General features: G+C 44.6%; 2 protein-coding genes across 9 annotated transcripts in view; one reads left to right on the top strand and one right to left on the bottom strand.

Annotated features, from left to right (window-relative positions):
- KYAT1 (kynurenine aminotransferase 1) overlaps positions 1 to 24,642 on the bottom strand; it is an 86,800-nt gene that overhangs the window by 22,051 nt on the left and 40,107 nt on the right. The window contains exon 1 of one of the 6 annotated variants that reach the window (XM_050927038.1): positions 803 to 821. The exons of 1 other annotated variant lie outside the window; for it this stretch is intronic. The gene's annotated coding sequence lies outside the window, so the exon portion shown is untranslated. 4 more of the 6 variants (XM_050927044.1, XM_050927037.1, XM_050927046.1 and 1 more) reach the window with 4 other exon arrangements.
- LRRC8A (leucine rich repeat containing 8 VRAC subunit A) lies at positions 2 to 24,602 on the top strand. 3 transcript variants are annotated; one of them, XM_050927027.1, is made up of 4 exons: positions 2 to 337; positions 4,301 to 4,426; positions 16,244 to 18,407; positions 24,313 to 24,602. In XM_050927027.1, exons 3-4 carry the CDS (start codon positions 16,251 to 16,253, stop codon positions 24,586 to 24,588), a joined length of 2,433 nt encoding a protein of 810 aa, XP_050782984.1. In that variant the 5' UTR covers positions 2 to 337; positions 4,301 to 4,426; positions 16,244 to 16,250; the 3' UTR covers positions 24,589 to 24,602. The 3 variants fall into 3 exon arrangements, with proteins under 3 accessions (XP_050782984.1, XP_050782985.1, XP_050782986.1); XM_050927028.1 differs by lacking the exon at positions 4,301 to 4,426; XM_050927029.1 differs by lacking the exons at positions 2 to 337; positions 4,301 to 4,426 and adding an exon at positions 9,135 to 9,456.

Genomic DNA, 24,642 nt, shown 5'->3' with positions numbered 1-24,642 from the left:
TACGCAAACATGGCGCTGCCCCTCACAAAAATGGCTACACCCAAGCCCCTCCGCAGCCAGCAATAGACGCGCCCTCTACAAACATAGCGCCCCCTGCTTAACCAACGCGCCCTGCACAAAGATGTCTGAACAAACCGACCGCGGCAAGTGCCCCGCATAAAGATGGCGCCGCCCCATTCATCCTTCCTCCCCCGCCCATAGCTCGTGGAGGGAGCGCTGAAGGCGGCCATGCCGGCTGGGTGAGGTCAGTTCCGGGGCGGAGCAGCCCGAGTGGTGCAGTCAGGGCCAAACAAAAGGAGCCCGAGCAAAGGGGACGAAGCCGGTCAGGCGCTGCCAGGTGGGTGCGGACGGAGGACGAGGGCTTCTCGGGGCAGGGGGTGGGGCTCCCCCGCTCGACAGCGGCTGGGCTCTGCTGCACGCCCCCGGGCTGGGCTCCTCCCTCCCTCCAGAGCATCCCGGAGGAGAGACAAGCTCCTGGGGAGAGGGGTAAGGGCTGGCTGGGGGGGGGCTGGCAGGGAGCGGGGTTAAGGGCGGGGAGAGGAATGGAGGTGAGAAAATGGGAGGAGGTGGCGGGGACAATCAGGGAGGAAGGGAAAGGGAAACTGAGGCAAGGGAAAGGGGTGACCTGAAGGTGGGGTCTGGACCCTGGGGGTAGGAGAGGTGATTTTGGGGGCTACAGTTTACAGAGTCCCCCTCACCTCTGGGTTTGACTTCAGGCTGCTCTTTAGGACCCGGTTGTTGTGCAAATATTCTTCGACTTACTGGGCACTTCTGGGAAATCTCACCCCGAAGCTGTCCCTACCTGGAAACCGGCGCTGCTAGCTGTTGATGATCTTGTGGTTGTAGTTGTCACTGATGACACGCCCTCCCGCTATATGCTGTAGAGTTGTGGGTGGGGCAGTGGACACCAGGACAGTCAGGGGCAGCTAGGGCCATGTGCGGATCTGAGTGAGTCGGTGAAATGATCGCTGATCTGTTTAGGGGTGGGAGAGAGACGGGAGGGAGCAGGCACCTGTCTGAAAAATGTTAAAATACATGGTTGGGTCCTTGAATAGAAAAGGTGGTGAAATATGCGGTGTGGCTAAATTCCATTAAATTATAGCTGAGGTCATGACTGTTGGGGTTAGATGGAAAATTGCTGATTAATCAGATAATTAATTTTTGTTTCCCCCTTGTTTCTATGTCAGGCTCTTGTGAAATCTACAGTTTATTAGGTATTGTTAACTTGGAAAAGGGAAGTGAAATAACTGGGAAAATCTGTTAGTATTTATAGAGTTAAGCAAATGAGACTTCAAATACATATAGGTGGCTATTAGTCTTAATGTTTAGCTTGGGCTTTGAAAGATCTCTTGGTGAGGGAAGGAAATCTGTTCTCCACATCTTTCTTGGCAATATTGGCATCAAGAGGTTGACTGTGTTGCTTTTCCAACCTGCTTTGTAGAGAACAGCTCTCAGAATTGGAGGGTGGGAGGGGGGTGTTGCTATAGTAGCTTATAATAAGCAGAGTAGGATGCTGTGTGAACCACGCATCATGTATACTCAAATCAGGGAGCTCAATGACAATAACAAGGTGCCCTGTTGCTGCATCTGCCAACTATGCTGGGGTCATGCTAGTCTTTTGCGGGAGGAGGTGATCTAAATGAAGGTCAGTAAAACACTAAAAATATTTGAGGTAGCCAGTCACAGCAGAAATTGGGAAGCTTAAGAAATGCAAGAAACTATGGGTTGAAGACTTTGGAGAGGTCCTTCTAATTATTTTGTAGGAGCAACCACATTCATGGTCTACATGAGCATTAAAATAACATAGATACATGATTTTACTTTGTGAATTGGGATCAGGGAATGCATTGTTGGATTATCTTTTAAATAACATATGTGTTTTTCCAAATATGAAAAAATACCAGATTCATCATAAGATGAATAATTTTTCTTTATTCTGTGCATTAAGAAAGGAAGGGAGGGGAAGCAACATAGCTAATGCAGACCCTGAAGATAATCCTAGATCTCTGAAAAGGGACACACATATCACCAAGTCAGGCATCCAATGTTAGGTGGGGATCAACTTTTCAATTTTTTGCAGGCTTAATTTTTTAGCAACCAAAGCTGCACGTTGGAACCATGCTGCCTTCGTACAAATAAAGACCAGGTATCAGGAATATATTGAAGAATGAAACTTAATGGGGAGGGCTCCAATTTAGTGTCCAGTATCAAATTGATCCTTTGACCCACCTCATATCAAGAATTTCTAATATGGGCCATTCCCAAAACACACAAACTAAAGTAGCACCAAGGGAATTACATTTCCAACAGCATTTGAGGCCCATTACTATTAACCTATGGGGGGACCAGCATATTTGAAAAAGTGTCATCTTGTGAATAAGATGTAGTCTCAGATGTATAGTTGCTTTTTTAACATTAGGTACAATTGTAGTCCATTGGGTCAGAGAGTTGTGTATCAAAAATCTCTGTTCTAAGCAACTCTGAAATTATCAATCTTTGGCTGAGCTTTTTGGGCTAGACAGTTGTAAAAGGATACTGCTGGCCAAATAAATCCAGGAAGTTTCCTCCACATAATAAGTTCTGGAGCTCCCAATGCATCCAGCCCAAATACAGTTGTAAATAGAGCCAATTAAATTGTTTCTAGCTCTGAAGCAGGGCAAGCAAAATTGTTGCTGAAGATCTACAAATAGTTTAAATTTATTGCTGTCAATTAGCTGCATCTCAGTTATCATTCCTCACTCCATCCAGTGCCTCCACATCAAGGTATTGCCATCAATTAAGGATAGCACTGCTCTGTAGGACCATTTTACCATGAATGGAAGCAGAACTTTCTAGCCAGGTTTGACTAAGCTTGCTTCACACCCATTATTGTGGGAACTCCGGAGCCATCAAATTGATACTAATTCAATCATACAGTGCCTGAAAGAGAGAGAGGATATACTGATTCTCATTTACTCTGAATCCCAGTTGGGTTCTGTGTGCAATCATATCTAACAGCCACAAAGATGCCTGGTGGAAAAATTAAATAACTCCAGAGATAGGAGGAGCTCTGATTTGTTTTGAACTGGTCTCGGTTTTCTTAACTGCACCCCAAAGAAATGTTCTGAAAATATTATTGAATTTCTTAAAATAAATTTGAGGAACAGAAATAGGGAGATCCCTCAGGATATAATCCTTGGATTCTTGAATATCTTCCCCATTTCCTCTTTCAATCTGATTCCTCACCATCCACCTCTTCCAGCCCTGGATTGTTTGCCCTCTCTTCTTGAGCTGGACATGTTCTAAAATCCTCAACTCCTTTTCTGCTTTGTCACTGCAGTGATGTGTTGGAGATTAGCTCCTGAAAGCTAAGTCCACCTCCTTGCCTGTGGTTCCAGCCCGTGCTGCCCACAAGCAAAAAGAGCTAAAAATCTCAAACTCTGATTTTTGCAGGTGGTGGCAAGTTGCAGTCACTGGTCCAACTCCCATTTTGGTTGGAGTAATACAAGTATAACCCTCTTTCTAGCTACTCAACTGAAGCAAGTGGATTAGTTACTGAACACTTATACCTTGAAACCAGGACAATAAAAAAGTGTGTGAACTCTTCCAAAGATTTGTCCAATAGTGATGTTCAGAGTGGCTTCAAAGTTGGCTGCCTGAAAAGAAGTTTAGCAGGCAGAGGGGTTGATAACAGTGAGCCAATCCTGTTAAATAAATAATTGGAGATATACTAATCTCCTAGAATCTCCCAGCCCCCTGCCTTCACTAGCAGGACCAAGTACTTATTTTTGCCCCAGATCCTTAAGTGGCCCCCTCAAAGATTGAGCTCGCAACCCTGGGTTTAGCAGGCCAATGCTCAAACCACTGAGCTATCCCTTTGCCCCATATGAGGGCTTAACACTCGTAGCTCAGAAATAATGATGCTAGTTTCATGGTAAAGAGACCTAGAATATTTATAATGAAGAGAACAAAGTCCATGCTGCTGCTAACAGGTTCACCTCTTTCCATCAGCTAGACTCAATTAGGTTGTGGGATGTTAGGAAACGTCCCAGATTTTCTTAAACATGTTTGTAATATCCGCTTTTGCTGTTGTTATATTATAATGAGAATCCTTCCTGATAGCTAGCCAAGTTGCCACCTCCTAAATTTCTACTTGACACGGATCTTCCCAGCTTTTTTTAGAGGGTCTCTTCCTGGATCCCTGTGACCACTTAAAGCACTTAAATATTGACATACCATTTCTCAAGGTCTTGTCAGAGTTAACCTGGGGCCTCTTAGACACTGCTACTTTCTCTGCTGATAAGACTTTGTTTAATTTCAGGGAAGCTGCTCCCATGGCGCTTGGGGAATGCAGTGTTTCTATGCTCTGTCAGGATCCAGCACATACAGACATCATCCTCTTCCAGCACAGAGAATTGAACTGCAGATAGCAGAATCCAGCCACAGGGTAAGACTACAGTCCAATTCCGAAGTGGGGAGTTATAGTTATGTGAAATTCCTGGTGGCACCAGTTGAATGTTGACTGTCCAAGTGCAGTTTCAAAATACAAGTGTAGAGATGGGTCACAGCTGGCATGAAATCAAATGAAAATGATGTGTGGGCCAGATGGTGATGGAGAGAGTAGTAGTGGGTTGATTACAGGCTTGTTACCCATTAGGCACTGCTTGAAGATGGAAAGAGTTAGCTGAATATCACTATCAAGTTGTAACTTGAATGGTGCTCCATTCCATAAGTGTCCACCGCCCAGTTATAGGAACCTGAACCTATCCTCTGATTAATGGAATGGATGTCTGTAAGCAGAAGGGTGTTGAACCACTGTATTACCATACAGGCATCTCTTGGTCCATTCCTGGTAATGCACTCCATATGGAAGCATGAATTGAGACTTTTATGGTAATGGAATGCTTTCCACTCTGGTGTGAATAGTTCCATGCGGCTTAGCAAGGATACTTTGTGGCCAGTCAAGGAATGTCAGCTATTAGCTCTGAGAGTCCTTGCCTGTCTAGTTCTCTTCACCCACAATAGCATGAGAGAGAATGCAAAATCCTCTGCATATATTGATCCATGTTCTGAGCTGTTAGAGGTACGGTGCATCTCCTACAAAATTGCATAGTACCTAAGTATCTGATGTTCCACTGACCCTAGTTATCAAAATGCATGTAGCTTCTTTCTGATTAGACCATAAATACCATCCTGGCACTCAAAGTCCTTGGCCCTTATCTTGAACTGTTACCAATAATCTACATTAAACAGTTGCTTAATTAATCCTGCTAAAGGCTGAGGTTGTGATAACCATATTCTGGATTATGGGCTGTCTAAACCCTTCTAACATTATATTGAGTACTCAGTGTGCTTGATGGACTAAAAATCTGAGAGATGATCCCTTGCCCAGTAAATTACAGTATAGCTCAGATGAACAAATTACTGGGTGGCCAGCATGTCATCCAACCTCAGAGCACTGTACTGCAGAGCGTGCTTTCTTTTCCTACTTCAGTGGCTTGTTGGGCTTTGTGGATGGATTTTGTTAGAAGGGGCACTGAATGGAGAGAATTGGTTTGGCACTTGAGGAAGGTGTTCCAAGCATAAATGGTGGACTTGGAAAAGGATACGAAGGGACACTGGGAAGGGAGCACTGCCGTATATGTAATAAAGTTTTTATAGAACTTGTATACAAGTAGGATTTTTTTTTTTTAACCATGGGGCAGATACAGACCACCAGCTCAGCTAGTACCTTGAAGGGGTACCTGGAGGCAGTGTAGTGAGCCTCTTGACTGCATAACATCTCCAAATGAGTCAGTTGAGTTGTAGCACAGGCTTAATAGGTACAAACTGTTATCAAGTCAGAGTTATGACAGCCTATGTTTATAGGAAGGAGGCAGAGCCTATCAAAAGCTTTTGGGACACTTTTAAAACTATTTGTGTATAGTTTGTACTGTGACTTGGAATCCAATTGAGTTAGCGAGGTGTGCAACCCTTTTTAGTTCTTGTTGTTGCTATCAAATTGTTAAAGACTAAAAGCTACTCTGCTGTGCCCACCCTGTTGTAAAAATAGCACCTATTCCTTACATACTGAGCATCAATGTTCACTGCAAAATTAACTTTACACATTGCAGGTAGTGCTAGCTGCTTTTCCTCAAGACCCAGGCTCTGTGCACAGCAAGGCATTGATACTGGCCTTGGTTAGGGTGACCAGACAGTAAGTGTGGAAAAACTGGGATGGGGCTAGGGGTTGGTAATAGGAGCCTATATAAGAAAGACCCAAAAATCAGGACTGTCCCTATAAAATTGGGACATCTGGTTACCCTAGCCTTGGTAAGATGTTCTCTTTTTACAGTTTTGTCCTCATTGGCTTCTGGTATCAGAGGGGTAGCCATGTTAGTCTGGATCTGTAAAAAGCAGAGTCCTGTGGCACCTTATAGACTAATAGAAGTATTGGAGCATAAGCTTTCATGGGTGAATACCCACTTCATCAGACACATGGTTTCTGGGTGATCCATGTGGGGCAGCTCAGAATTCTGATAACTTCTCACTAGTGAGAAGAGAGTAGTGGTGATCTGAACCTGATGTGTCGATTGCTGGATTTAGAATATTTGAGGAGTCTGTTTTCTGGAACACCCATATCCTGAATGCAAGACTTGCAGGACAAATAGGTGATCATACGATTATTCCTCCATTTTTTTGAAAGACTGAGGTTACATATCACAGGATAGCTGGTGTCTTATTTATCTTCCTGCTGCTGTCTGTCCAAGCCTTTCTTGGGTTTACCACTGGTTATCCATCCTGAGTGGATCTCTGGTCATGTTATCTATCAACCAAGAGATTTTTTTTTTTGCTTGTTTCCTCCGCTTATAGTTTAAAAAAAGCTGTTGCACTCTTGCTTTCCATCTGATTGCATTCATCTCTTCCACAGTTGAACTATGAGATCTGAATAATCTAATTCAGATGACTGCTTGGGGAGAGGCTGTCTCAAAGTTTGATACTCAAGGCTTCCTATTCCAATTTAGCTTCTAGGTAAAGGACAGGATCACTAGTCAAAAAAGTGCCAGTAAGTCCTCTTCATTCAGTTATTCCTAGTGGTCAGGAAAAGGAGATGTAAGGGCTGTCTAGGTATCTGAACAGCACAAATCACGATTTTGCCTGGTGCATTTGAGCGCGGGTTGACACTACACCAGTCCAAGGTTCCCCTGCCTGCTTCTTGGGTGTATGTTTTATATGGAAGATGGAGATAAAAACTTTGTGAATCTTACTCTGAATTTGTTACATCATGGGGTTTAAATGGAGAGGTTTATATTTAAACTTCTATGTGGTGCTTGAAAGTCTCAAAGTTATGCAGAGATGTGATCTCTGCATAAACACCCATAGTATCCTGATGGAATAAGATGGTTGAAAAATTCCACTGCCCTTTAAGCACTTGTACTCCCCATAGCTAAAAGAAAAAAAGACTAGCTGTGGATAGCCTGCTTCAGGCACTGATTTGTACATTTATAATTCATAAGCACTAGACTGTGTGAGCTTGTCTCTTTGGCTTGCATCATTCTAGTAAGTCATCAGAAGTCACCCTTGTTTGTGCAGCTCTGTGTCATGCTGCTGATAGGATTGTTGCTCCAGTGTGGACTGCACTGATAACACCAAATTCCCTGGCTCACTTCCTTCCAGGATGGGGTGGAATGCCACCATAAATCAGGTCATGTAATCAAAGCTCCAATCTGGATTTTCTCTGTTCTGCTGCAGATGTTCTTCCCTGTACTTGTCAGGGCAGGCTTGCTTGTGTGCTGAGTCAACCATGAGTCACATGTTGCTGGAGCAAGAACTTGCTGCCAGTGCTGCCTCTGGCGTGTATTGCTGAAACACTTAGGGCTACAAATAGCATTTGCCTGCTCTCTGGGGCTGGATTGAGACTATGCCTCTCCTCCCCAGGAGTCCTACAGGGAAATTAATATGGAGATATACCTGTCTCATAGAGCTGGAAGGGACCATGAAGGGTCATTGAGTCCAGCCCCCTGCCTTCCCCCTTAGGACCAAGTACTGATTTTGCCCCAGATCCCTAATTGGGCCCCCTCAAGGATTGAACACACAACCCTGGGTTTAGCAGGCCAATGCTCAAACCACAGAGCTATCCCTCCTGTTTTCCCACCCACCATACCAGCAACTTGGGAATTGCTGAATGTTCCACGCCATTGGTGACTGGCTGCATGAGAATCTACCCATCCTGGCTATCAGCAGTGAGACTCCTGCAAAAAATGCAAACAGTGTGTCAGCAGCCACTGCTTAGTAAGGGCAGTTTATCTCAGTGATTCAGAAATGGTGATTATGTGGCTGGGAAGATGAATGCTGCATTGTAACCTGGCTGGCTTGTGTTGCTGTGGCTAAGGATGTGTCAATCCCACAGTGTAAAACACAAGTAAGAGGGATTAATATAATGCAGTTCTGGGCTCAAATTTTGCACTTGGTGTCCTCCACAAAGGGAAAACCCAGGACCTTAAAGCAGAAGGCTGACTTGCTGCCTTCGATCTGTACCCTTGAGTTTGAAAATGGAATATCTGTGTTAATGCTTTACACCAGGGGTTCTCAGACTTGTGTACTGGTGACCCCTTTCAGATAGCAAGCCTGAGTTTGACCCCCCAATAAATTTAAGTTGACTTTATATATAAACACCATTATAAATGCTGGAGCCAAAGCGGGGTTTGGGGTGGAGGCTGACAGCTCACGACCCCCCCCATGTAATAACCTTGTGACCACCTGAAGGGGTCCCAACCCCCCAGTTTGAGAACCTCTGCTTTACACTTCCTGGCTGTTGGTGTAACACTAACTCTTTGGAATGGAGTTGCTCTAATTCTAAATGCCCCATTTTAAACCTCTCATTTTAGCTGGAATGAAGGGTAATAAGGAGCCTCCAGAAGAACTTGTGTTGAGGGAATTGTCTTATTTTGCCTCAGTTGGAAGGGGTGTGTGTGTGGGTGGGAGGTGGGTTATTTCTCTCCTGCTGCTTTAAACATGCTTCACTTTTTAAAGTGCTCTGAGACAGGATGGATTAAGTTACTTAGTTGGTTTCCTCTGCTGACAGTTTTCAGGCTTCTCCAGCTGAGCTCGCTGCTATCCTGCTAGGAAAGCTTTTCTGAAAGATGGCTGGAAACTTGGAGCTGCTTCCAGCTCCTTTTTTCCCTTTAACTTTGGGGCAACTAAACATGTGGTGGTGGGAAAACTCCAGTCCTGCTTCTGGCCTGAGGAGTGTGTTTTAAATTGGACTCTAGTGTCTGAACAAAAGGGGCTTTGTGCGGCTGCCCTCAAGATTTCAGGGAGGGGAAGACGCGGTAGGAAGGGAAGAGAAGCTGTGCTCTGCTGATTTTTTTGTAACATGTCTGTGGCTCACCAGCAGGAAGAGCTGTACCCTTAAGAGGAATACGTCCTCTCCCTGCATCTTCCTCTGATTCTGCCTGGGTCTGAACCAGTCTTGTATCCCTGTTTTTCTTCTTGGACGTAAGTAATCCTATGGGGCAGCTGTTCACTTCTAGTTTCCAGCCCATATTTTGGGAGGAGGGCACCTTATATTACGAGTATATTCAAAATGGGCTAAAGATGGAACTGAATTATTGCAAGGGCAGAGAGGCAGATAAGGTTGCAGTGCAGGCTGGGTTCATGTATTGTACACTGCATCTTTAAGGGTTAGGGCCTGCTCAGATTTTAGTAACCAGTGCTTCACAGACAAACTGGAAGGGTATATTGAGAGGGGTCCCATAGGGATCAGTTCTGGGTCTGGTTCTGTTCAATATCTTAATGATTTAGATAATGGAATAGAGTACACTTATAAAGTTTGTGGGAGGGGTTGCATATGCTTTGGAGGATAGGATTAAAATTCAGAATGATCTGGAGAAATGGTCTGAAGTAAATAGGATGAAATTAAATAAGGACAAATGCAAAGTGCTCCACTTAAAAGGAACAATCAGTTGCACACACGCAAAATGGGAAATGACTACCTAGGAAGGAATACTGTGGAAAGGGATCCGGGGGTCATAGTGGACCGCAAGCTAAATATGAGTCAACAGTGTAAACACTGTTGTGCGGGGAGGGGGAAAAAAGCTAACATTCTGGGATGTATTAGTAGGAGTGTTGCAAGGAAGACGAGAAGTAATTCTTCTGCTCTACTCTGTGCTGATTAGGCCTCAGTTGGAGTATTGTGTCCAGTTCTGGGTGCCACATTTCAGGAAAGATGTGGACAAATTGGAGACAGTCCAGAGAAGAGCAACAAAAATGATGAAAGGTCTAGAAAACATGATATATGAGGGAAGATTGGCGGGGGGGGGGGACTGGGTTTGTTTAGTCTGGAGAAGGGATGACTGAGAGGGGACATAAGTTTTCAAGTACATATACAGTTCTTACAAAGAGAAGGAAGAAAAATAGCTCTTAACCTCTGAGGATAGGACAAGAAGCAATGGGCTTAAATTGCAGCAAGGGTGATTTAGGGTGGACTTTAGGAAAAACTTCCTAACTGTCAGGGTGGTTAAGCACTGGAATAAATTGCCTAGGGAGGTTGTAGAATCTCCATCATTGGAGCAAGCTAGACGCACATTTGTCAGTAATGGTCTAGATAATACTTACTCCTGCCATGAGTGCAGGGGACTGGACTAGATTATTACTGGAAGACAAGATATTTCCTGCCTCCACCTTATTGAGGATTCACTTGTTGACAAGTATAAATAGACCATAACCTGAGCCAAACTCAACAGACTTTAAATCAAACAATTCCTTAACCCATCAGGAATTGCAGGATATAAATGGAGACTTTCGACCCCATGCAGCTCCCTCCCCCCCATGGATTCAGTGTGTTTCTTGCTCCTCCTCCTCCTACCCCCCAGAAGCAGGCCAGAGTGATGACTCTGGTATGGCTGGCTTGCTGCTGTAAGAGAGAATTCCTGTCTTGGTGACATTAGCTGAGTCTGACAGTTCCAGCCTGACAGGATCTAGAATCCCGGAACCACATCCTGGAACCAAATCCCAGCCTTAAAATCTGGATCACAAATTCCTGAGATGAGTTTTTTCCCTTCTGGCTTTCTTAAAAATCTACTAAATGGAAGTACCAGGCAGTTAACACTTCCTGCTCCACATGGTGAATTTTACCCAGTAACTGGACATTCTGGGGGTGAAAATCTTTGGGGGCTATGGGGTAGGTTGACCAGCTGTCCTGATTTTATAGGGATAGTCCAGATATGTGGGGCTTTGTCTTATATATGCATGCATTACCCCTCTCACCCCCATCCTGATCTTTCACACTTGCTGTCTGGTCACCCTACTGCCTGGGGGAGGGGGGCTGAGCAATAGCTTTATTACTTCTCCGTTGGATTGTAAGGTGTTATTGAGACAGGGTGCAACCCCTTCTTAACACAAATGAATAACATCTGAGTTTTAATTACATATGGCTGCAGGGAAGAGGGAAAATGAAATAGGATCCTACACTGTACTCTAACAGAACCATGAATGAATTACAATCTTTGCTTTTAACCCCTTTTGCTACTAGTGCTAAGCGTGAATGATTGCAGATCAACACGATGCAATCTCTGAATGCTGTCTGCTAGGGGAGTATTGGGAGAATATTGTACTACTTAGCAGATCGCCTTTAGAAACTCGTGGGAAGGCTGGAAGCCTGGGGTGAAGCCTGAATGGTAGTGGTGAGGCACTGACCTTATAAAATCTCTACTGTTATATGAATCACCCAGAAATGAAGCTGTGGTTTTCCACAAGTGTAGGCGGGTTTAGGAAGCCCAGCCCTGTTAGAGAGCTAACTACATTCCAGCAGATGTGTGTGGCTAATGTAGGCTTTCCCCTTTCTCCAGATGTTTTAGTCTTATCTCAGCCATTTGAGCACAGAACTCCTCTTCCTTTGTGTGAGGCATCAGTGGGATAAGGGCCGAGGGGACTTTCCATATGAGTTCTATTCTGTTCCCTGGGATCAGGATGAGGGAGAGGGATCTATGTGAAACCTCTTGTCTTTTCATCCCCTGGGAGTGCAGCCTGCCATTAAGTTTTGGCTCATCACTATGGAATTGTTTCACAGTCTTTTCCAGCCTACTCCAGCAGGAATCCTAAAGCAGAAAGTAAGTATCCTGCTCTGATATTTATGGGGTAGGGATGGAGAAATGGATTACTTGGATGGATGAGTTGAACTGAGTTAGTAGTGGCCAAAAGTCTTTACTAGGACATGTTTAATCTCGGCAAAAAATTCAAGAATGGAATAGTATCAGAGGGGTAGCCGTGTTAGTCTGGATCTGTAAAAGCAGCAGAGAATCCTGTGGCACCTTATAGACTAACAGACGTTTTGGAGCATGAGCTTTCGTGGATGAATACCCACTTCTTCAGATGCATGTGGTGGGAATTTCCAGGGGCAGGTATATATATGCTAGCAAGCAAGCTAGAGATAACGAGGTCAGTTCAATCAGGGAGGATGAGGCCCTGTTCTAGCAGTTGAGGTGTGAAAGCCAAGGGAGGAGAAACTGGTTCTGTAGTTGGCAAGCCATTCACAGTCTTTGTTCAATCCTGAGCTGATGGTGTCAAATTTGCAGATGAACTGAAGCTCAGCAGTTTCTCTTTGAAGTCTGGTCCTGAAGTTTTTTTGCTGCAGGATGGAATAGACACTGATATTGCACTTCCTTGTCTAGTCTATGGTCAAATAAAGGGCGTAAATATCCAGGACACTAATTCAGGAACCTTTTTGACGCTAAGCTCACTCAAATTTTAGGTGTATTTGGGGGGAGGGAGATGAGAGAAACTTAGCTCTCTCCTTGTACCTGATAGTACTTCGGTGCTTTCCATCTGAGCATCTCAAAGTGCTTTGCAAATTGTAATTAAGTCTCAGTACCCAGTGGGATACAGATTGCCCTAGTTCAGTGGCTCTCAACCTTTCTAGACTACTGTATCCCTTTCGGGAGTCTGATTTGTCTTGGGTACTCCCAAATTTCATCTCACTTAAAAACTACTGGCTTACAAAATCAGACATAAAAATACAAAAGTGTCACAGCACACTATTACTGAAAAATTGCTTACTATTTCATTTTTACCATACAATTATAAAAATAAATCAGTTGGGATATAAATATTGTACTTGCATTTCAGTGTATAGTGTAGAGCAGTATAAACAAGTCATTGTGTGACATTTTAGTTTGTGCTGACTTCACTAGTGCTTTTTATGTAGCTTATTGTAAATCTAGGCAAATATCTAGACAAGTTGATGTACCCACTGGAACACTTTTTTGTGTACCCCCAGGAGTACGCTGACCCTGGCTGAGAATCATTGCCTTTGTTTTCATATGGGGAAACTGAGGCACAGATGGAGTGACTTGCCCAAGGCCTCACAGCAAACTGGTGGCAGAGCCAGAAATAGAACTTAAAACTTGCTGGCCTCTGTTCTGACCAGTACCTGGCATCTTCTGAAAATGTGACGTTCCCCTTCTCCCCCTGCCAAATTCATAACTCTTTAGTCCTAATCAGATCAGATCAACCCATTCAGCTAGTCACTCATCATGCAGTTCCTCTGCTATGCTCAGCTGGCACACTGCAGCTAAATGAACCAGCCAGTGCTCCTTAGGGTCCCATGCCTACCATCTCTTCTCTGTGACAGCTGCTTCTTTGTTGGCTTGTTCACATCCCCCAAATTACTGCTCCCTATGCCTGGGCCTCAGCAACCTGTTGGCCCATAGTGGCCAGAGCCATAGTTCCTTCCTCCTTGGCTTACTGAACTTCCAGAACACATTCCCCTGGCTTTAAGTGGCTTCTTTTTGAAACACGTCACTTCAAGAGATCACAAGTGAAATTCTCAGGACTTGAAGAGTAACTGGACGCCTTTTAATTTGGAGGGTTGAACTTAGTAGCCAGAAGCTGATATAAAAGTTGCTAAACGTGGATGCCAGTGAGGTCCAGGTAAACACCCTGTTATGAAGCCAGTCCTCTGCTACTGGGAAGGAGGTGCATGCTGGGATTCCTACAGAAGTGCTGTTCTTGGACCATGCATAGAGGGTTAATTTTTGGCATGGGCATCTGGCTTGTAGGTGTCTAAATCTGAAGCCCCTCCCTATTCTGGCTGCTTTAATGGAGAAACTTTGTCTTTTTGCCCAATCCCTCCCACCCCAAAGCCACGTAGGTGTGTGTGTGTGTCTCATCTATTACTCTACCACCTTCCCTAGAATCTGCACTTCAAGGGTGGTCCACTAGGGCCTGCAGCTCCTGCTTGTAGCTTTCCCAAGCAGCAACAAATCAAAATTGGCAACTTACCATTTATTGTCCTGGAAAGCTATGACCTGCAAACTAGGCACTGGAGCAGACTCAGGAAAACAGTTCTGTATCGGTTTACTTTTGGAAGGCTTACTTTGCAGCTCTTTGGGTTGAAAACTTCTAAAATGCAAGCTTAATTTCAGAAATGGATTGCTACCGTGCTCCATATATCAGGGAATGTTTCCAACTTGCCACTGGAGATTTTTTTTTTTCTTCCAAGCCCTGTTGTATTTTAATTCTCATTCCCCTAGCACCTGTGATAAAGACCCTCTGAGAAAATATTCTTCTCTTAATGGTGCCTTCACTGGGGGGAGGAATGAAGGGGCTGGGTCCCTGCCTCCCCCATTTCTTTACTATTTAGTTTCCCTCAAAGTGGCTGAAAGATTAGTGCTTTGTCACTTTGATCTTAGCTTGTTTCCAGCTATTTTGTGGCTGTACCACTGCTTTCCCCTTACACCTAGAACTGAGCATGATGCTCGGAACCCAATGAAAGCTCCTGAGTGATGGACAAGGAAGCATTATAGTGAGTTCAGTATTATCCAGGCTGGTCCTGGGGTGCTGCGCTGTGTGTGTGTGTGTGGTTTACAGGCTTAAAACTCAGTCAAAAAACCTCTACATCACTGAACTACAGTGCAAGCTGTGTACTAATGTCTCTGCTTCCCAGAACTTGTGTTCCCTTGTGTGAAAGTAGAATGAATTATATAGTAAGAATAGAAAGGATTAAAGAAATGTTGTCTTAAGCAAAGTTGTTGGAATGTTGCAACCAGGTGTCAGGAATACAGACATTAACATAGAACAATTGCACCGTTTAAGGGCAATTGGTGAAGCATTAGCCTTAGATCGATAACAGTTAGTAAGGAAATAGGATATGCATGCTGTGCCCCAGGTGAATTTTACTGTTTTGATTTCTTTGTCCCTTTGTCTAAATTCCCGCTCTTTTATCTGTATAAATAAGACTGTTTGGGCCTTGCATGGCCACTCACATATTCTGAATGTTATTGGCGGAGCACTGCGCTAATAAACAGAGTGGTCTGACAAATTGTGAGTCCTGATTCTAACTTTGACACTTGTGATGCTTAAACCCCTGTCTAGATGTATGCTGTCAGGTAGGAGTGGCTGACTGGAGAACTTAATTTAATTCTGTTAATTCTCCTCCCTTCCTCACGTATCAAGTTAATGGCAATACAAGAAAATGTAGAGACCATATACATTGGAATCTTGTAACTGCAACCCATACAGAACAAATAACTCGGCCCTCTTGCAGGGGTTAGTGCATAGAAAAGAGCAAAGTCCTGCTAAATGAAGGGGAAAGGCATGCTATCCAGCCTTTCCCACTGTCCCTGTTTTCTCTCTCTCCAGTTTGTTTCCTCAAAGATGATAGTGAACTTCCTTAGTGAGGCAACACTGGGAAATAGTTCTCTATTTTCTGTGTCGTTTCAGACAACGCACCTTTCCAAGCTTGTGGGACAGCAGCAATAATGCAGAACTGATCTATTTTTTTTTCAGCATGTTTGTGCACTTAGAATGCGTAGCTGCCTGCTTTCTGTGAACATAGTGCTTCTGAAAGGTGGCAGGCTCACCATACTAGAAACTGAATTTCTTAGTCATGGAATTGGTGCAATAGTAGGGCAAGCCTCTACATGCCAGCCTATCAACATAGCTAAACATGGTCCTGGTGACTATCTCTAGAGGTGAGAGTCCTTGGTCCCTCAGACTGTTAATTAAGGATGCAGTTGTGGTGGCTTGTGATGGATACCAATTTGTCAGGAATTAAGACCACATACTAACTTCACACAAACCTCTAAGCAGCTAACTGCTCTTGCTCATTATGGAACTTCATTTATTTATCTCAAAATTGGACTTGAAATCGTGTGGGTTTTTTTTTTTTGACTGAGCCAGCAGATACCTTCTGTATATAATCTGATCTCCCTGCTTTCCTTGTCTTCACTTAAAAACAAAACAAACTGTTCTCTTCCAGTAACATCTGCCTGTGGCTTCCTTTTAGGTGAACCATGATTCCTGTCACTGAACTGCGCTATTTTGCTGATACCCAGCCAGCATACCGCATCCTGAAACCATGGTGGGATGTCTTCACGGACTACATTTCCATAGTCATGTTGATGATTGCAGTATTTGGAGGGACGCTTCAGGTCACCCAGGACAAAATGATCTGCTTGCCCTGCAAATGGGTTACCAAAGACTCCTGCAATGACTCTTTCAGAGGTTGGACAGCTGCAATTCCAGACCCCACTTACTATAACTCTAGTCTTGTCCCATCTCAGGACACTGGGCCTACAGGGATCCGATATGACCTAGACCGGCACCAGTATAACTATGTGGATGCAGTGTGCTATGAGAATCGCCTTCACTGGTTTGCCAAGTATTTCCCTTACCTGGTGCTGCTACACACTCTGATCTTTTTGGCTTGCAGCAATTTCTGGTTCAAGTTCCCACGGACCAGCTCCAAGCTGGAGCATTTTGTGTCTATTCTGCTGAAGTGTTTTGACTCCCCCTGGACGACAAGAGCACTGTCTGAGACAGTGGTGGAGGAGAGTGATCCCAAGCCTGCATTTGGGAAGATGAATGGCTCCATGGACAAGAAATCTTCCACGGTCAGTGAGGATGTGGAAGCCACTGTCCCAATGCTACAGAGAACAAAGTCGCGGATTGAGCAAGGGATTGTCGATCGCTCTGAGACGGGCGTCCTGGACAAGAAAGAAGGGGAACAGGCCAAAGCGCTTTTTGAGAAAGTTAAAAAGTTCCGCACACATGTGGAGGAAGGAGACATAGTCTATCGCCTCTACATGAGACAAACCATCATCAAGGTGATCAAGTTCATCCTGATCATCTGCTACACTGTCTACTATGTCAACAACATCACGTTTGACATTGACTGCAAGGTGGACATTGAGAGCCTGACAGGTTATCGCATGTACCGCTGTGCTCACCCTCTTGCCACTCTCTTCAAAATCCTAGCCTCTTTCTACATTAGCCTGGTGATCTTTTATGGACTGATCTGCATGTACACACTCTGGTGGATGCTGAGGCGATCACTCAAGAAATATTCCTTTGAGTCCATCCGGGAGGAGAGCAGCTATAGTGACATCCCTGATGTCAAGAATGACTTTGCTTTCATGCTGCACCTGATCGACCAGTATGACCCCCTCTACTCCAAGCGATTCGCTGTCTTTCTGTCTGAGGTGAGTGAGAACAAGCTGCGGCAGCTGAACCTCAACAATGAGTGGACCTTGGAGAAGCTGCGCCAGAGGATCACAAAGAACTCCCAGGACAAGCTGGAGCTGCATCTCTTCATGCTGAGTGGCATCCCCGACACAGTTTTTGACCTTATTGAGTTGGAGGTGCTGAAGCTGGAGCTCATTCCTGATGTTACTATCCCACCAAGCATTGCCCAGCTCACCAGCCTTAAGGAGCTGTGGCTCTACCACACGGCTGCCAAAATTGAGGCCCCAGCCCTTGCCTTCTTGAGGGAGAACCTGAAATCTTTGCACATTAAGTTCACAGACATCAAGGAAATCCCTCTGTGGATTTATAGCCTAAAGACTTTGGAGGAGCTCCACTTGACAGGGAACCTGAGTGCAGAGAACAACCGTTACATTGTGATCGACGGATTGAGGGAATTGAAGCGGCTCAAGGTACTTCGGCTGAAGAGCAACCTCACCAAGCTGCCACAGGTGGTGACGGATGTTGGTGTGCACCTCCAGAAGCTCTCCATCAACAACGAGGGTACCAAGCTCATTGTTCTCAACAGCCTTAAGAAGATGGTCAACCTGACAGAGCTGGAGCTGATCCGCTGCGACCTGGAACGCATCCCGCACTCTATCTTCAGTCTCCACAACCTCCAGGAGATTGACTTGAAGGACAATAACCTCAAGACCATTGAGGAGATCATCAGCTTCCAGCACCTACACCGTCTCACTTGCCTTAAGCTGTGGTACAACCATATCGCCTACATCCCCATGCAGATCGGCAACCTCACCAACTTGGAGCGCCTTTACCTTAACCGCAACAAGATAGAGAAGATACCCACCCAGCTTTTCTATTGCCGGAAGCTGCGGTACTTGGATCTCAGCCACAATAACTTGACTTCCATACCAGCAGACGTTGGGCTACTGCAGAACCTGCAGAACCTAGCTGTGACAGCCAACAGGGTAAGTGAGGAGGGAGTGTGGCGGAGATGCATGTATTGGATAAAGCTGCATTTTAAGATTCCTGCTGCCTGCTATACTTTTGTTCCTTGTCTATACAACTTTCTTACGATGAAACTTTGCAAAGACAAACCCAAATCTTCAATTAAAATTCTTTTGGGCTAATGGATAGATTGCAAACATAACTGTTTTGGCTGCTCTTCAGTAGTTTCTTAGAACAGAGAACTGAGAAATTACACTTAAACCATTTGCATTTGTAATATAAGCTGAGGCCATTAGCCACCTATGTGTTTCTGCATAGGACTGCTGTCAGAGTGTTTGTTATGGTGCTATAAGTGTACACAATGCTCTACAGAAAACATTGAGACGGGACCTGCGTTGAAGAGTTCACAATCAAATATCAAATACTTCCTCCATGAGAATCTTGTTAAGGAGATCCGCATACAGGAGGCTTTGTGAAAAGTAGCTTTACACACAGCACTGGGTTACACAGTGCCCAGGAAGTGACTGTTCCAAGCATAAGGGGCAACATGAATACAGGTGGAAAACTCAGTGGGAGGACAATGCAAAAGGAACAGCTAATGTGAAAGAGCAGCATAGGAGCATAGGAAACAAGAGGATGTGGGATGTAACTAGCTGCCTTTATTTTGCAGAAGAAAATAGGTAAAGGTGGAGCTGTGCAGAGATTTAAAGGTTTAGTATGCTGCAAAGACCTTGATCCATTTATTATTTAATTCTCCAATATTAATCCCATAGGAATGTCCTAGAAATGTAGGTAACTGTTACTCATCAGTTGCTCATTGGGCAGGTAACAGCATTTTGGAAACTGGTATCTGCATGATCTAAAAACACCAGAAGTAGACATACAACAGTTTCTTCGTAAATTACAAACCCAGTAGATGCCATTTTATACATGTTAGATAATGGCTCTCCATGCAGCAGACTGTCAAGAACCACCTGTTGACAAGTAGTTGGACTCTGAAAGTCTTTCTAGTGTCTTGTACAATTAGAGACACTTATTCTGTGTAGCCTTTTCTCTAACTACCACTTTAAAAGACCTTTTGTTTGTAGTACCAGAAGCAAACTCGGAGCTGAAATATCTGAGTTGGTGCACTGTCCTTAGCCTATATAGTGAGCTAAATCAGGCCAGATCTACACCACAAACTTAAATCAGTATAACTACATCGCTCAGGGGAGTGGAGTTGGGGCAAGGGGCAAGCCCATGTACTCCTGCCAGGTGGAGCAGGGTGAGCCCCTGCACCCTGGCAGGAGCACTGAGCAGAGCAGGGGGGTTGGTGGTGGTGGTGTGCACATTTTTACAAGGCACCCCATTTTTATGGGAGCCCCTGGCCAGAGCATCTATGTGCCCTGCCATCTCCCCCCTTTGCAAGGCCAGTGGGAGAGGCAGTCAGATCACCCCTACTCCTCTGCCCCTGTCATTGCCCACCTACCTACGCCACTGCTGTACCAGCAGGTCCCTGGCATGTAGTGTTTTGGTATCCTTCACTCTTTTCAAGAACACAACCCCGATATATACCTGGGACCCACTGTAGTGCTGTCTACACCAGGGCTTAGGTCAGTATACGTTGATACAGGGGCTTTTCCTGTCAACATAGTTAATCCACCTCTGAGAGGCGGTAGCTATGCTGATAGGAGAAGCTGTCTTATCAGCATAGCAGCATCCTCATTGAAGTGCTACTGCGGCGTTTTAAGATTTGACCTGCCCTTGGGCCTTTAACGTGACTGACCACTCACTGATACAAGTACACGTGTACCTTCAGACTACAGCAAATGTAATGTCCTCTCCACATGTAAATCAGGCTCCAGTTTAACAGAGTTGCAGTTTTTCTTCGTAACTTACAAGCAGAGAAAGTATTGCAATATGGGATCAGGAAGTTACCTTGGTCCTAATGCAATTTCATTTAATTGCTTAGGAGCAGCAAATCTTGAAGAGATGACCCGATTGTGACATGCTGCTTGATGTTGCTGTAATATACTTTCACTTAAATAACTCCTCCCAGTAGATTGTCCTGCAGTTCTGAACCTGAGTTACATAAAATACTGTAAATTGCTTATAAAGTATGTCCAACTAAAGGCTGCATTTGGTCTATTTATATTTGAAGATCCACTGATTCCTCATAGAAACTAAAAATAGTCTGGTTAGAATTCTACTTGTTTCTTTCTGTCCACAAAACCCAGGAGGCTTTGTTGCTAGAGACATGAGAACAAAATATTTTGCTACTTTAAAAGTCCATCTGACTACTTACTTATTCCCACCGGAAGTCACAAAGAAGTCTGGTAACATAATTGCACAGAGAGCAACCAGCCGCGGCAAATGATTATGAATTCAGGTGGAAATATGCAGCAAACTCCTGCCTCTTCTGAGGATACCCATATTTTTCAGTCTGCAATAAGGCCCCTTAATGCTTTAGATACATCTTGACAAGTCAATGTCTAATTGATGCTGCCAAAAAACTTCTTCAGTATTGCTGCCTTTGATAGGGAAAACTCTGGAGGCAAAACAGCAATTTATAATACAATTGTCAAGGAGGCTTCTAAAATTCCAACCAGCTCTTGATTGTTTTTCAGTAGCCACCTTGCTTCTAAAAGTGACGTGGCAGCCCTGGAGCCAGAGAAGTGGTACCCATTCTGCATTAACTTTGATCTCTAACCTTCAGAAAAATTAAGCTAAACAGCTAGTGTTTAAGAAGCCATTCTGTCTGTTAAACCACCATTAACATCAGATTAAGCTGTGGTTAACCCACCATCCCTGGCATTGGGGAAGGTGTGTGGCATTGTATAGCCAGTCACATTTCAGCAGTAGGTTTAAAACTAAAATTTTCCTCTGAGAAGGAGGAGGTTTCAGTGTAGCATCTGGCACTTGCTGGATGCCGCACTAAGCAAAGAGAAGGAAGCTTTTAAGGCTCTATTTTAAGGTGCAGAACTATACAGGTTTTGAACAGTACCCTTTTTTGGCAATTGTTCAAGAGCCCAGGTCACACAGGGTTAAGACAAGATGTGCATCCTCTGCAATCTGGGGGTGGGGTTTATCTTCTGGATGAAAAGAAGCTTGAGGCAGTTCTATTTTTGCAATAAAATGTGGAACCACCCATCTTGTTCTTCCAAAGACACTAATGCACCATGAAGGCTAGAAGCAGTATTCTCTTCCTGCCTAGCCCCCAGTCTTGTGGAGATCAGTGAAACAGCTAATCAGCTCTTTTTCCCTGCAGAGATGTAGGCAAGGCCACAATTACCCTTGGGCTCAGGAAGCCTGGTTATTTACAGTAAATAGCAGCAGCAGAAAATGCTGCTAGACTTGCATTTCCTGACCCTAAGAATTCTATCTCAAAGCTCCTCTGCTAGCCCAGCAACCCTAGTAAATAGCTACTTTTGGAGCTGGCTAGTACAACTGTCTTTCTGGGAATCGGGCTGTGTTGTAACACAGAACTTTCTTCTTTGATAAAGTCCACTTCTGTCACTTGAAAATAAGTGATTGGTCTTATTAGTTATGACTACCAGGCTGAATTTTGCTGCTTGTACAGAATGATGGTTCCAAATAATGATGGCTGAATAAAATTGCTGTTTGTTGCTGTTGCCGTTCCATTGGCTGTAGCTTATTCAGAACTTTGGCTGTTTGTTAAAGACTCTCTGTAACCAGTGACTACTCCAGGCAGATCTTGTGCGCATAATTAAAGTTAAAATAGAGTGCAGTTATGTTTTAAACAAAGGATAGGCTTTGACTTTCACTGAGTTAAGAGGAAGGTCATGAATTGATGCCTGAATCTATTGAACCCAACCCCATAAGCTTTTATATTTGCATGGCTAGAAATCTTGCTGGAAGAAGGCATGGCTGACAAAATAAATAAATTAACATTTCAACTATAGTGTTGTTGTCAGACTAAGATACGACAGTCTGATTGGACTAGTAATGTCTCTGACACTTGGCTATTTGTGCATAGGTGGTGGGAGCCAGTGGTGCTGGGTATTTATTTAATTTCTCTTGTTGTATTTTGACACTGTCCAAAAGTTGAGTATTGTGATAGTGCCTAGAAGGTCCCTGATCAGGGCCCCATTGCACTAGGCGCTGTGCATGAGCATAATGAAAGGATTGTGCCTGCCCAAGGAGCTTACGTTCAAGTAAAATGAAGGAATGGGGGAATACAACGGACTGGGAAGCACAAAAATCTAGCATTCAAATAGATACTAAAACATGTATATGACTGTAAATCCTAATGCATGGCTTCTCCCCTCCTTCCCCCAGCACACTGTGGATCAAAGATGGGCTGTACTCGTCAAAATCAAATATTACACTGAATTCCCATAATCTGTTTCTTTAATGGCTCAATATCCACTTTCCACTTAAATACTCACAAACCACTAGCCTGCTGTTCTCCATTAGTAAATCACTTCTAGGAACATAAATCACCATATCAAATTCTGCTACCATTCCATTTAGTCAAGTTCCTCACTTCCATCCGGGGACAATACTTGATGCTTCAGAAGATGACACAAACACTGCCTTCCCTGTTTCTGCCAGGCTTTTAAGGGGAAAAGACTGTTTGCAGACCATCCTAGGGATTAGAGCAGGACAGCTCAAGGAAGAAGCAGAATGTTGCCTTCCATAATAGCAATGAGATCAGAGTACTAGTGCTTCCATGTCCTGCGGGAGCAGATGTTTGTAGGAGAAGCTCACTGGCCACCTGAATTATTGTTTGGACCTGTGTGCTACATAGAAGAATAAGACCTGGTCTCTGCCTCAGTTACAGTGCAAATGATCTCTATTCTTGCAGAGTAGGTCCTATGATGAGAGAGAGGCTAGGAGGAGGAGCCTAGCAATGTGTGTCCATATAGTACACTTGGTGCCTTTTTGCTGGTCTCTGATCCTGTAGATAGAAAATGAATGTTGGGGAGGGCCCCCCCCCCCCGTATTACAACTGTCCATATAACGTCAGTGTAAGGCAGGGCTCCCCTGGGTTCGAAAAGGCTGTTTACTTTGGAGCAGCTAGAAAGAGAAGAGGTCATTTACATTTCCTTCTGTAGAGGAAAGAACTGGCAGGCTCAAACTCTACCTCAGATGTTTCAAGGTGAAAGTTGGCTCATTCTTATGGAACTGCCAGAGCTGTGCCAATGAAGTTCTGGGGGCAGGGAAGGGGGAAAGCTGGGAGAGCAAGAGTCCTCCACTTAGAGACCAATGTGGGTGCGTGTGTGTGTGTGTGTGTGTGTGTGTGTGTGTCTCTCTCTCTCTCACTCAATTCTGTGGTTAGGAAACTGGATTATAACCAGGGTATGGAGGGATGTGTGCGCTGCACATCAAAACTGAACAATGTAGAGAATAGCCTGACGTGTGGTGTGTGTGTTTTGCAGGTGGCTAATGACTATACTTTAAAAATGGAGTGTCTCTGTCATTTTACTTCTATTATTCTAGCACCCTGTGGCCCTGATCAGGATCAGAGCTTTACGGTGCTAGGTGCCTTACGAACAGGGAAAGGCTGTCCAATGTGAAGAGCTTAAACTCCAAGGGGGAGAAAAAGTAATGGATGGATGGATTCTGGGAGGGGACAAAAGAAACACTGATAGGAACACCTGGCTGTACAGACTAGATGTGAGTGAGTTTCAGATCTTCCCTGCTTCTGTCAGTAATCTCTACTCGGCCCTAGCCTAGCCATTTTCATGTGGCAGTTTACTGTAAATAATATTGTAGAAGAGGATCTGCGTGAGGACAAGGGAGTAGCTTTACTGTTTCTTGGGGAAAGCATTCCATGCATAAAGGTCAGCCTAGAAGAAAGCAGAAATGCATTTGAGGGAGAAGTGAGTACTTGGAGGCAGGTGATCTGACTACATTTGGTCTGCTTGCCTTGCCTTAGGTGAGCATATGTCACATTTGTATCTCTCTGGTTTCTCCTTTCAGATTGAGAGTCTCCCACCTGAGCTCTTCCAGTGCAGGAAGCTGCGGACCTTGAACCTGGGAAACAATGTGCTGCAATCACTGCCATCTCGGGTGGGCGAGCTGACCAACCTGTCCCAGATAGAGCTGCGGGGAAACCGCCTGGAGTGCCTGCCGGTGGAACTGGGGGAGTGTCCTCTACTGAAACGCAGTGGGCTGGTGGTGGAGGAGGACCTGTTCAACACCCTGCCTCTGGAGGTCAAGGAGCGGCTGTGGAGGGCGGACAAAGAGCAAGTCTGAGCTGCTGACAGGAAGGCAGGGAAACCTCTAGACAGGAAACAAAAGGCCATTCCA

The sequence above is a fragment of the Gopherus flavomarginatus genome, chromosome 17 (assembly GCF_025201925.1).
Source record: "Gopherus flavomarginatus isolate rGopFla2 chromosome 17, rGopFla2.mat.asm, whole genome shotgun sequence".
Classification (NCBI taxonomy): Eukaryota; Metazoa; Chordata; order Testudines; family Testudinidae; genus Gopherus; species Gopherus flavomarginatus.
This window is presented reverse-complemented; position numbering and strand designations above follow the sequence as displayed.

Excerpts from the sequence above, each read along its gene's own strand:
- LRRC8A (XM_050927028.1), top strand. The coding sequence starts at position 16,251 with ATGATTCCTGTCACTGAACTGCGCTATTTTGCTGATACCCAGCCAGCA. Across the intron at positions 18,408-24,312 it reads TAGCTGTGACAGCCAACAGG|ATTGAGAGTCTCCCACCTGA; the intron begins GTAAGTGAGGAG and ends TTCTCCTTTCAG.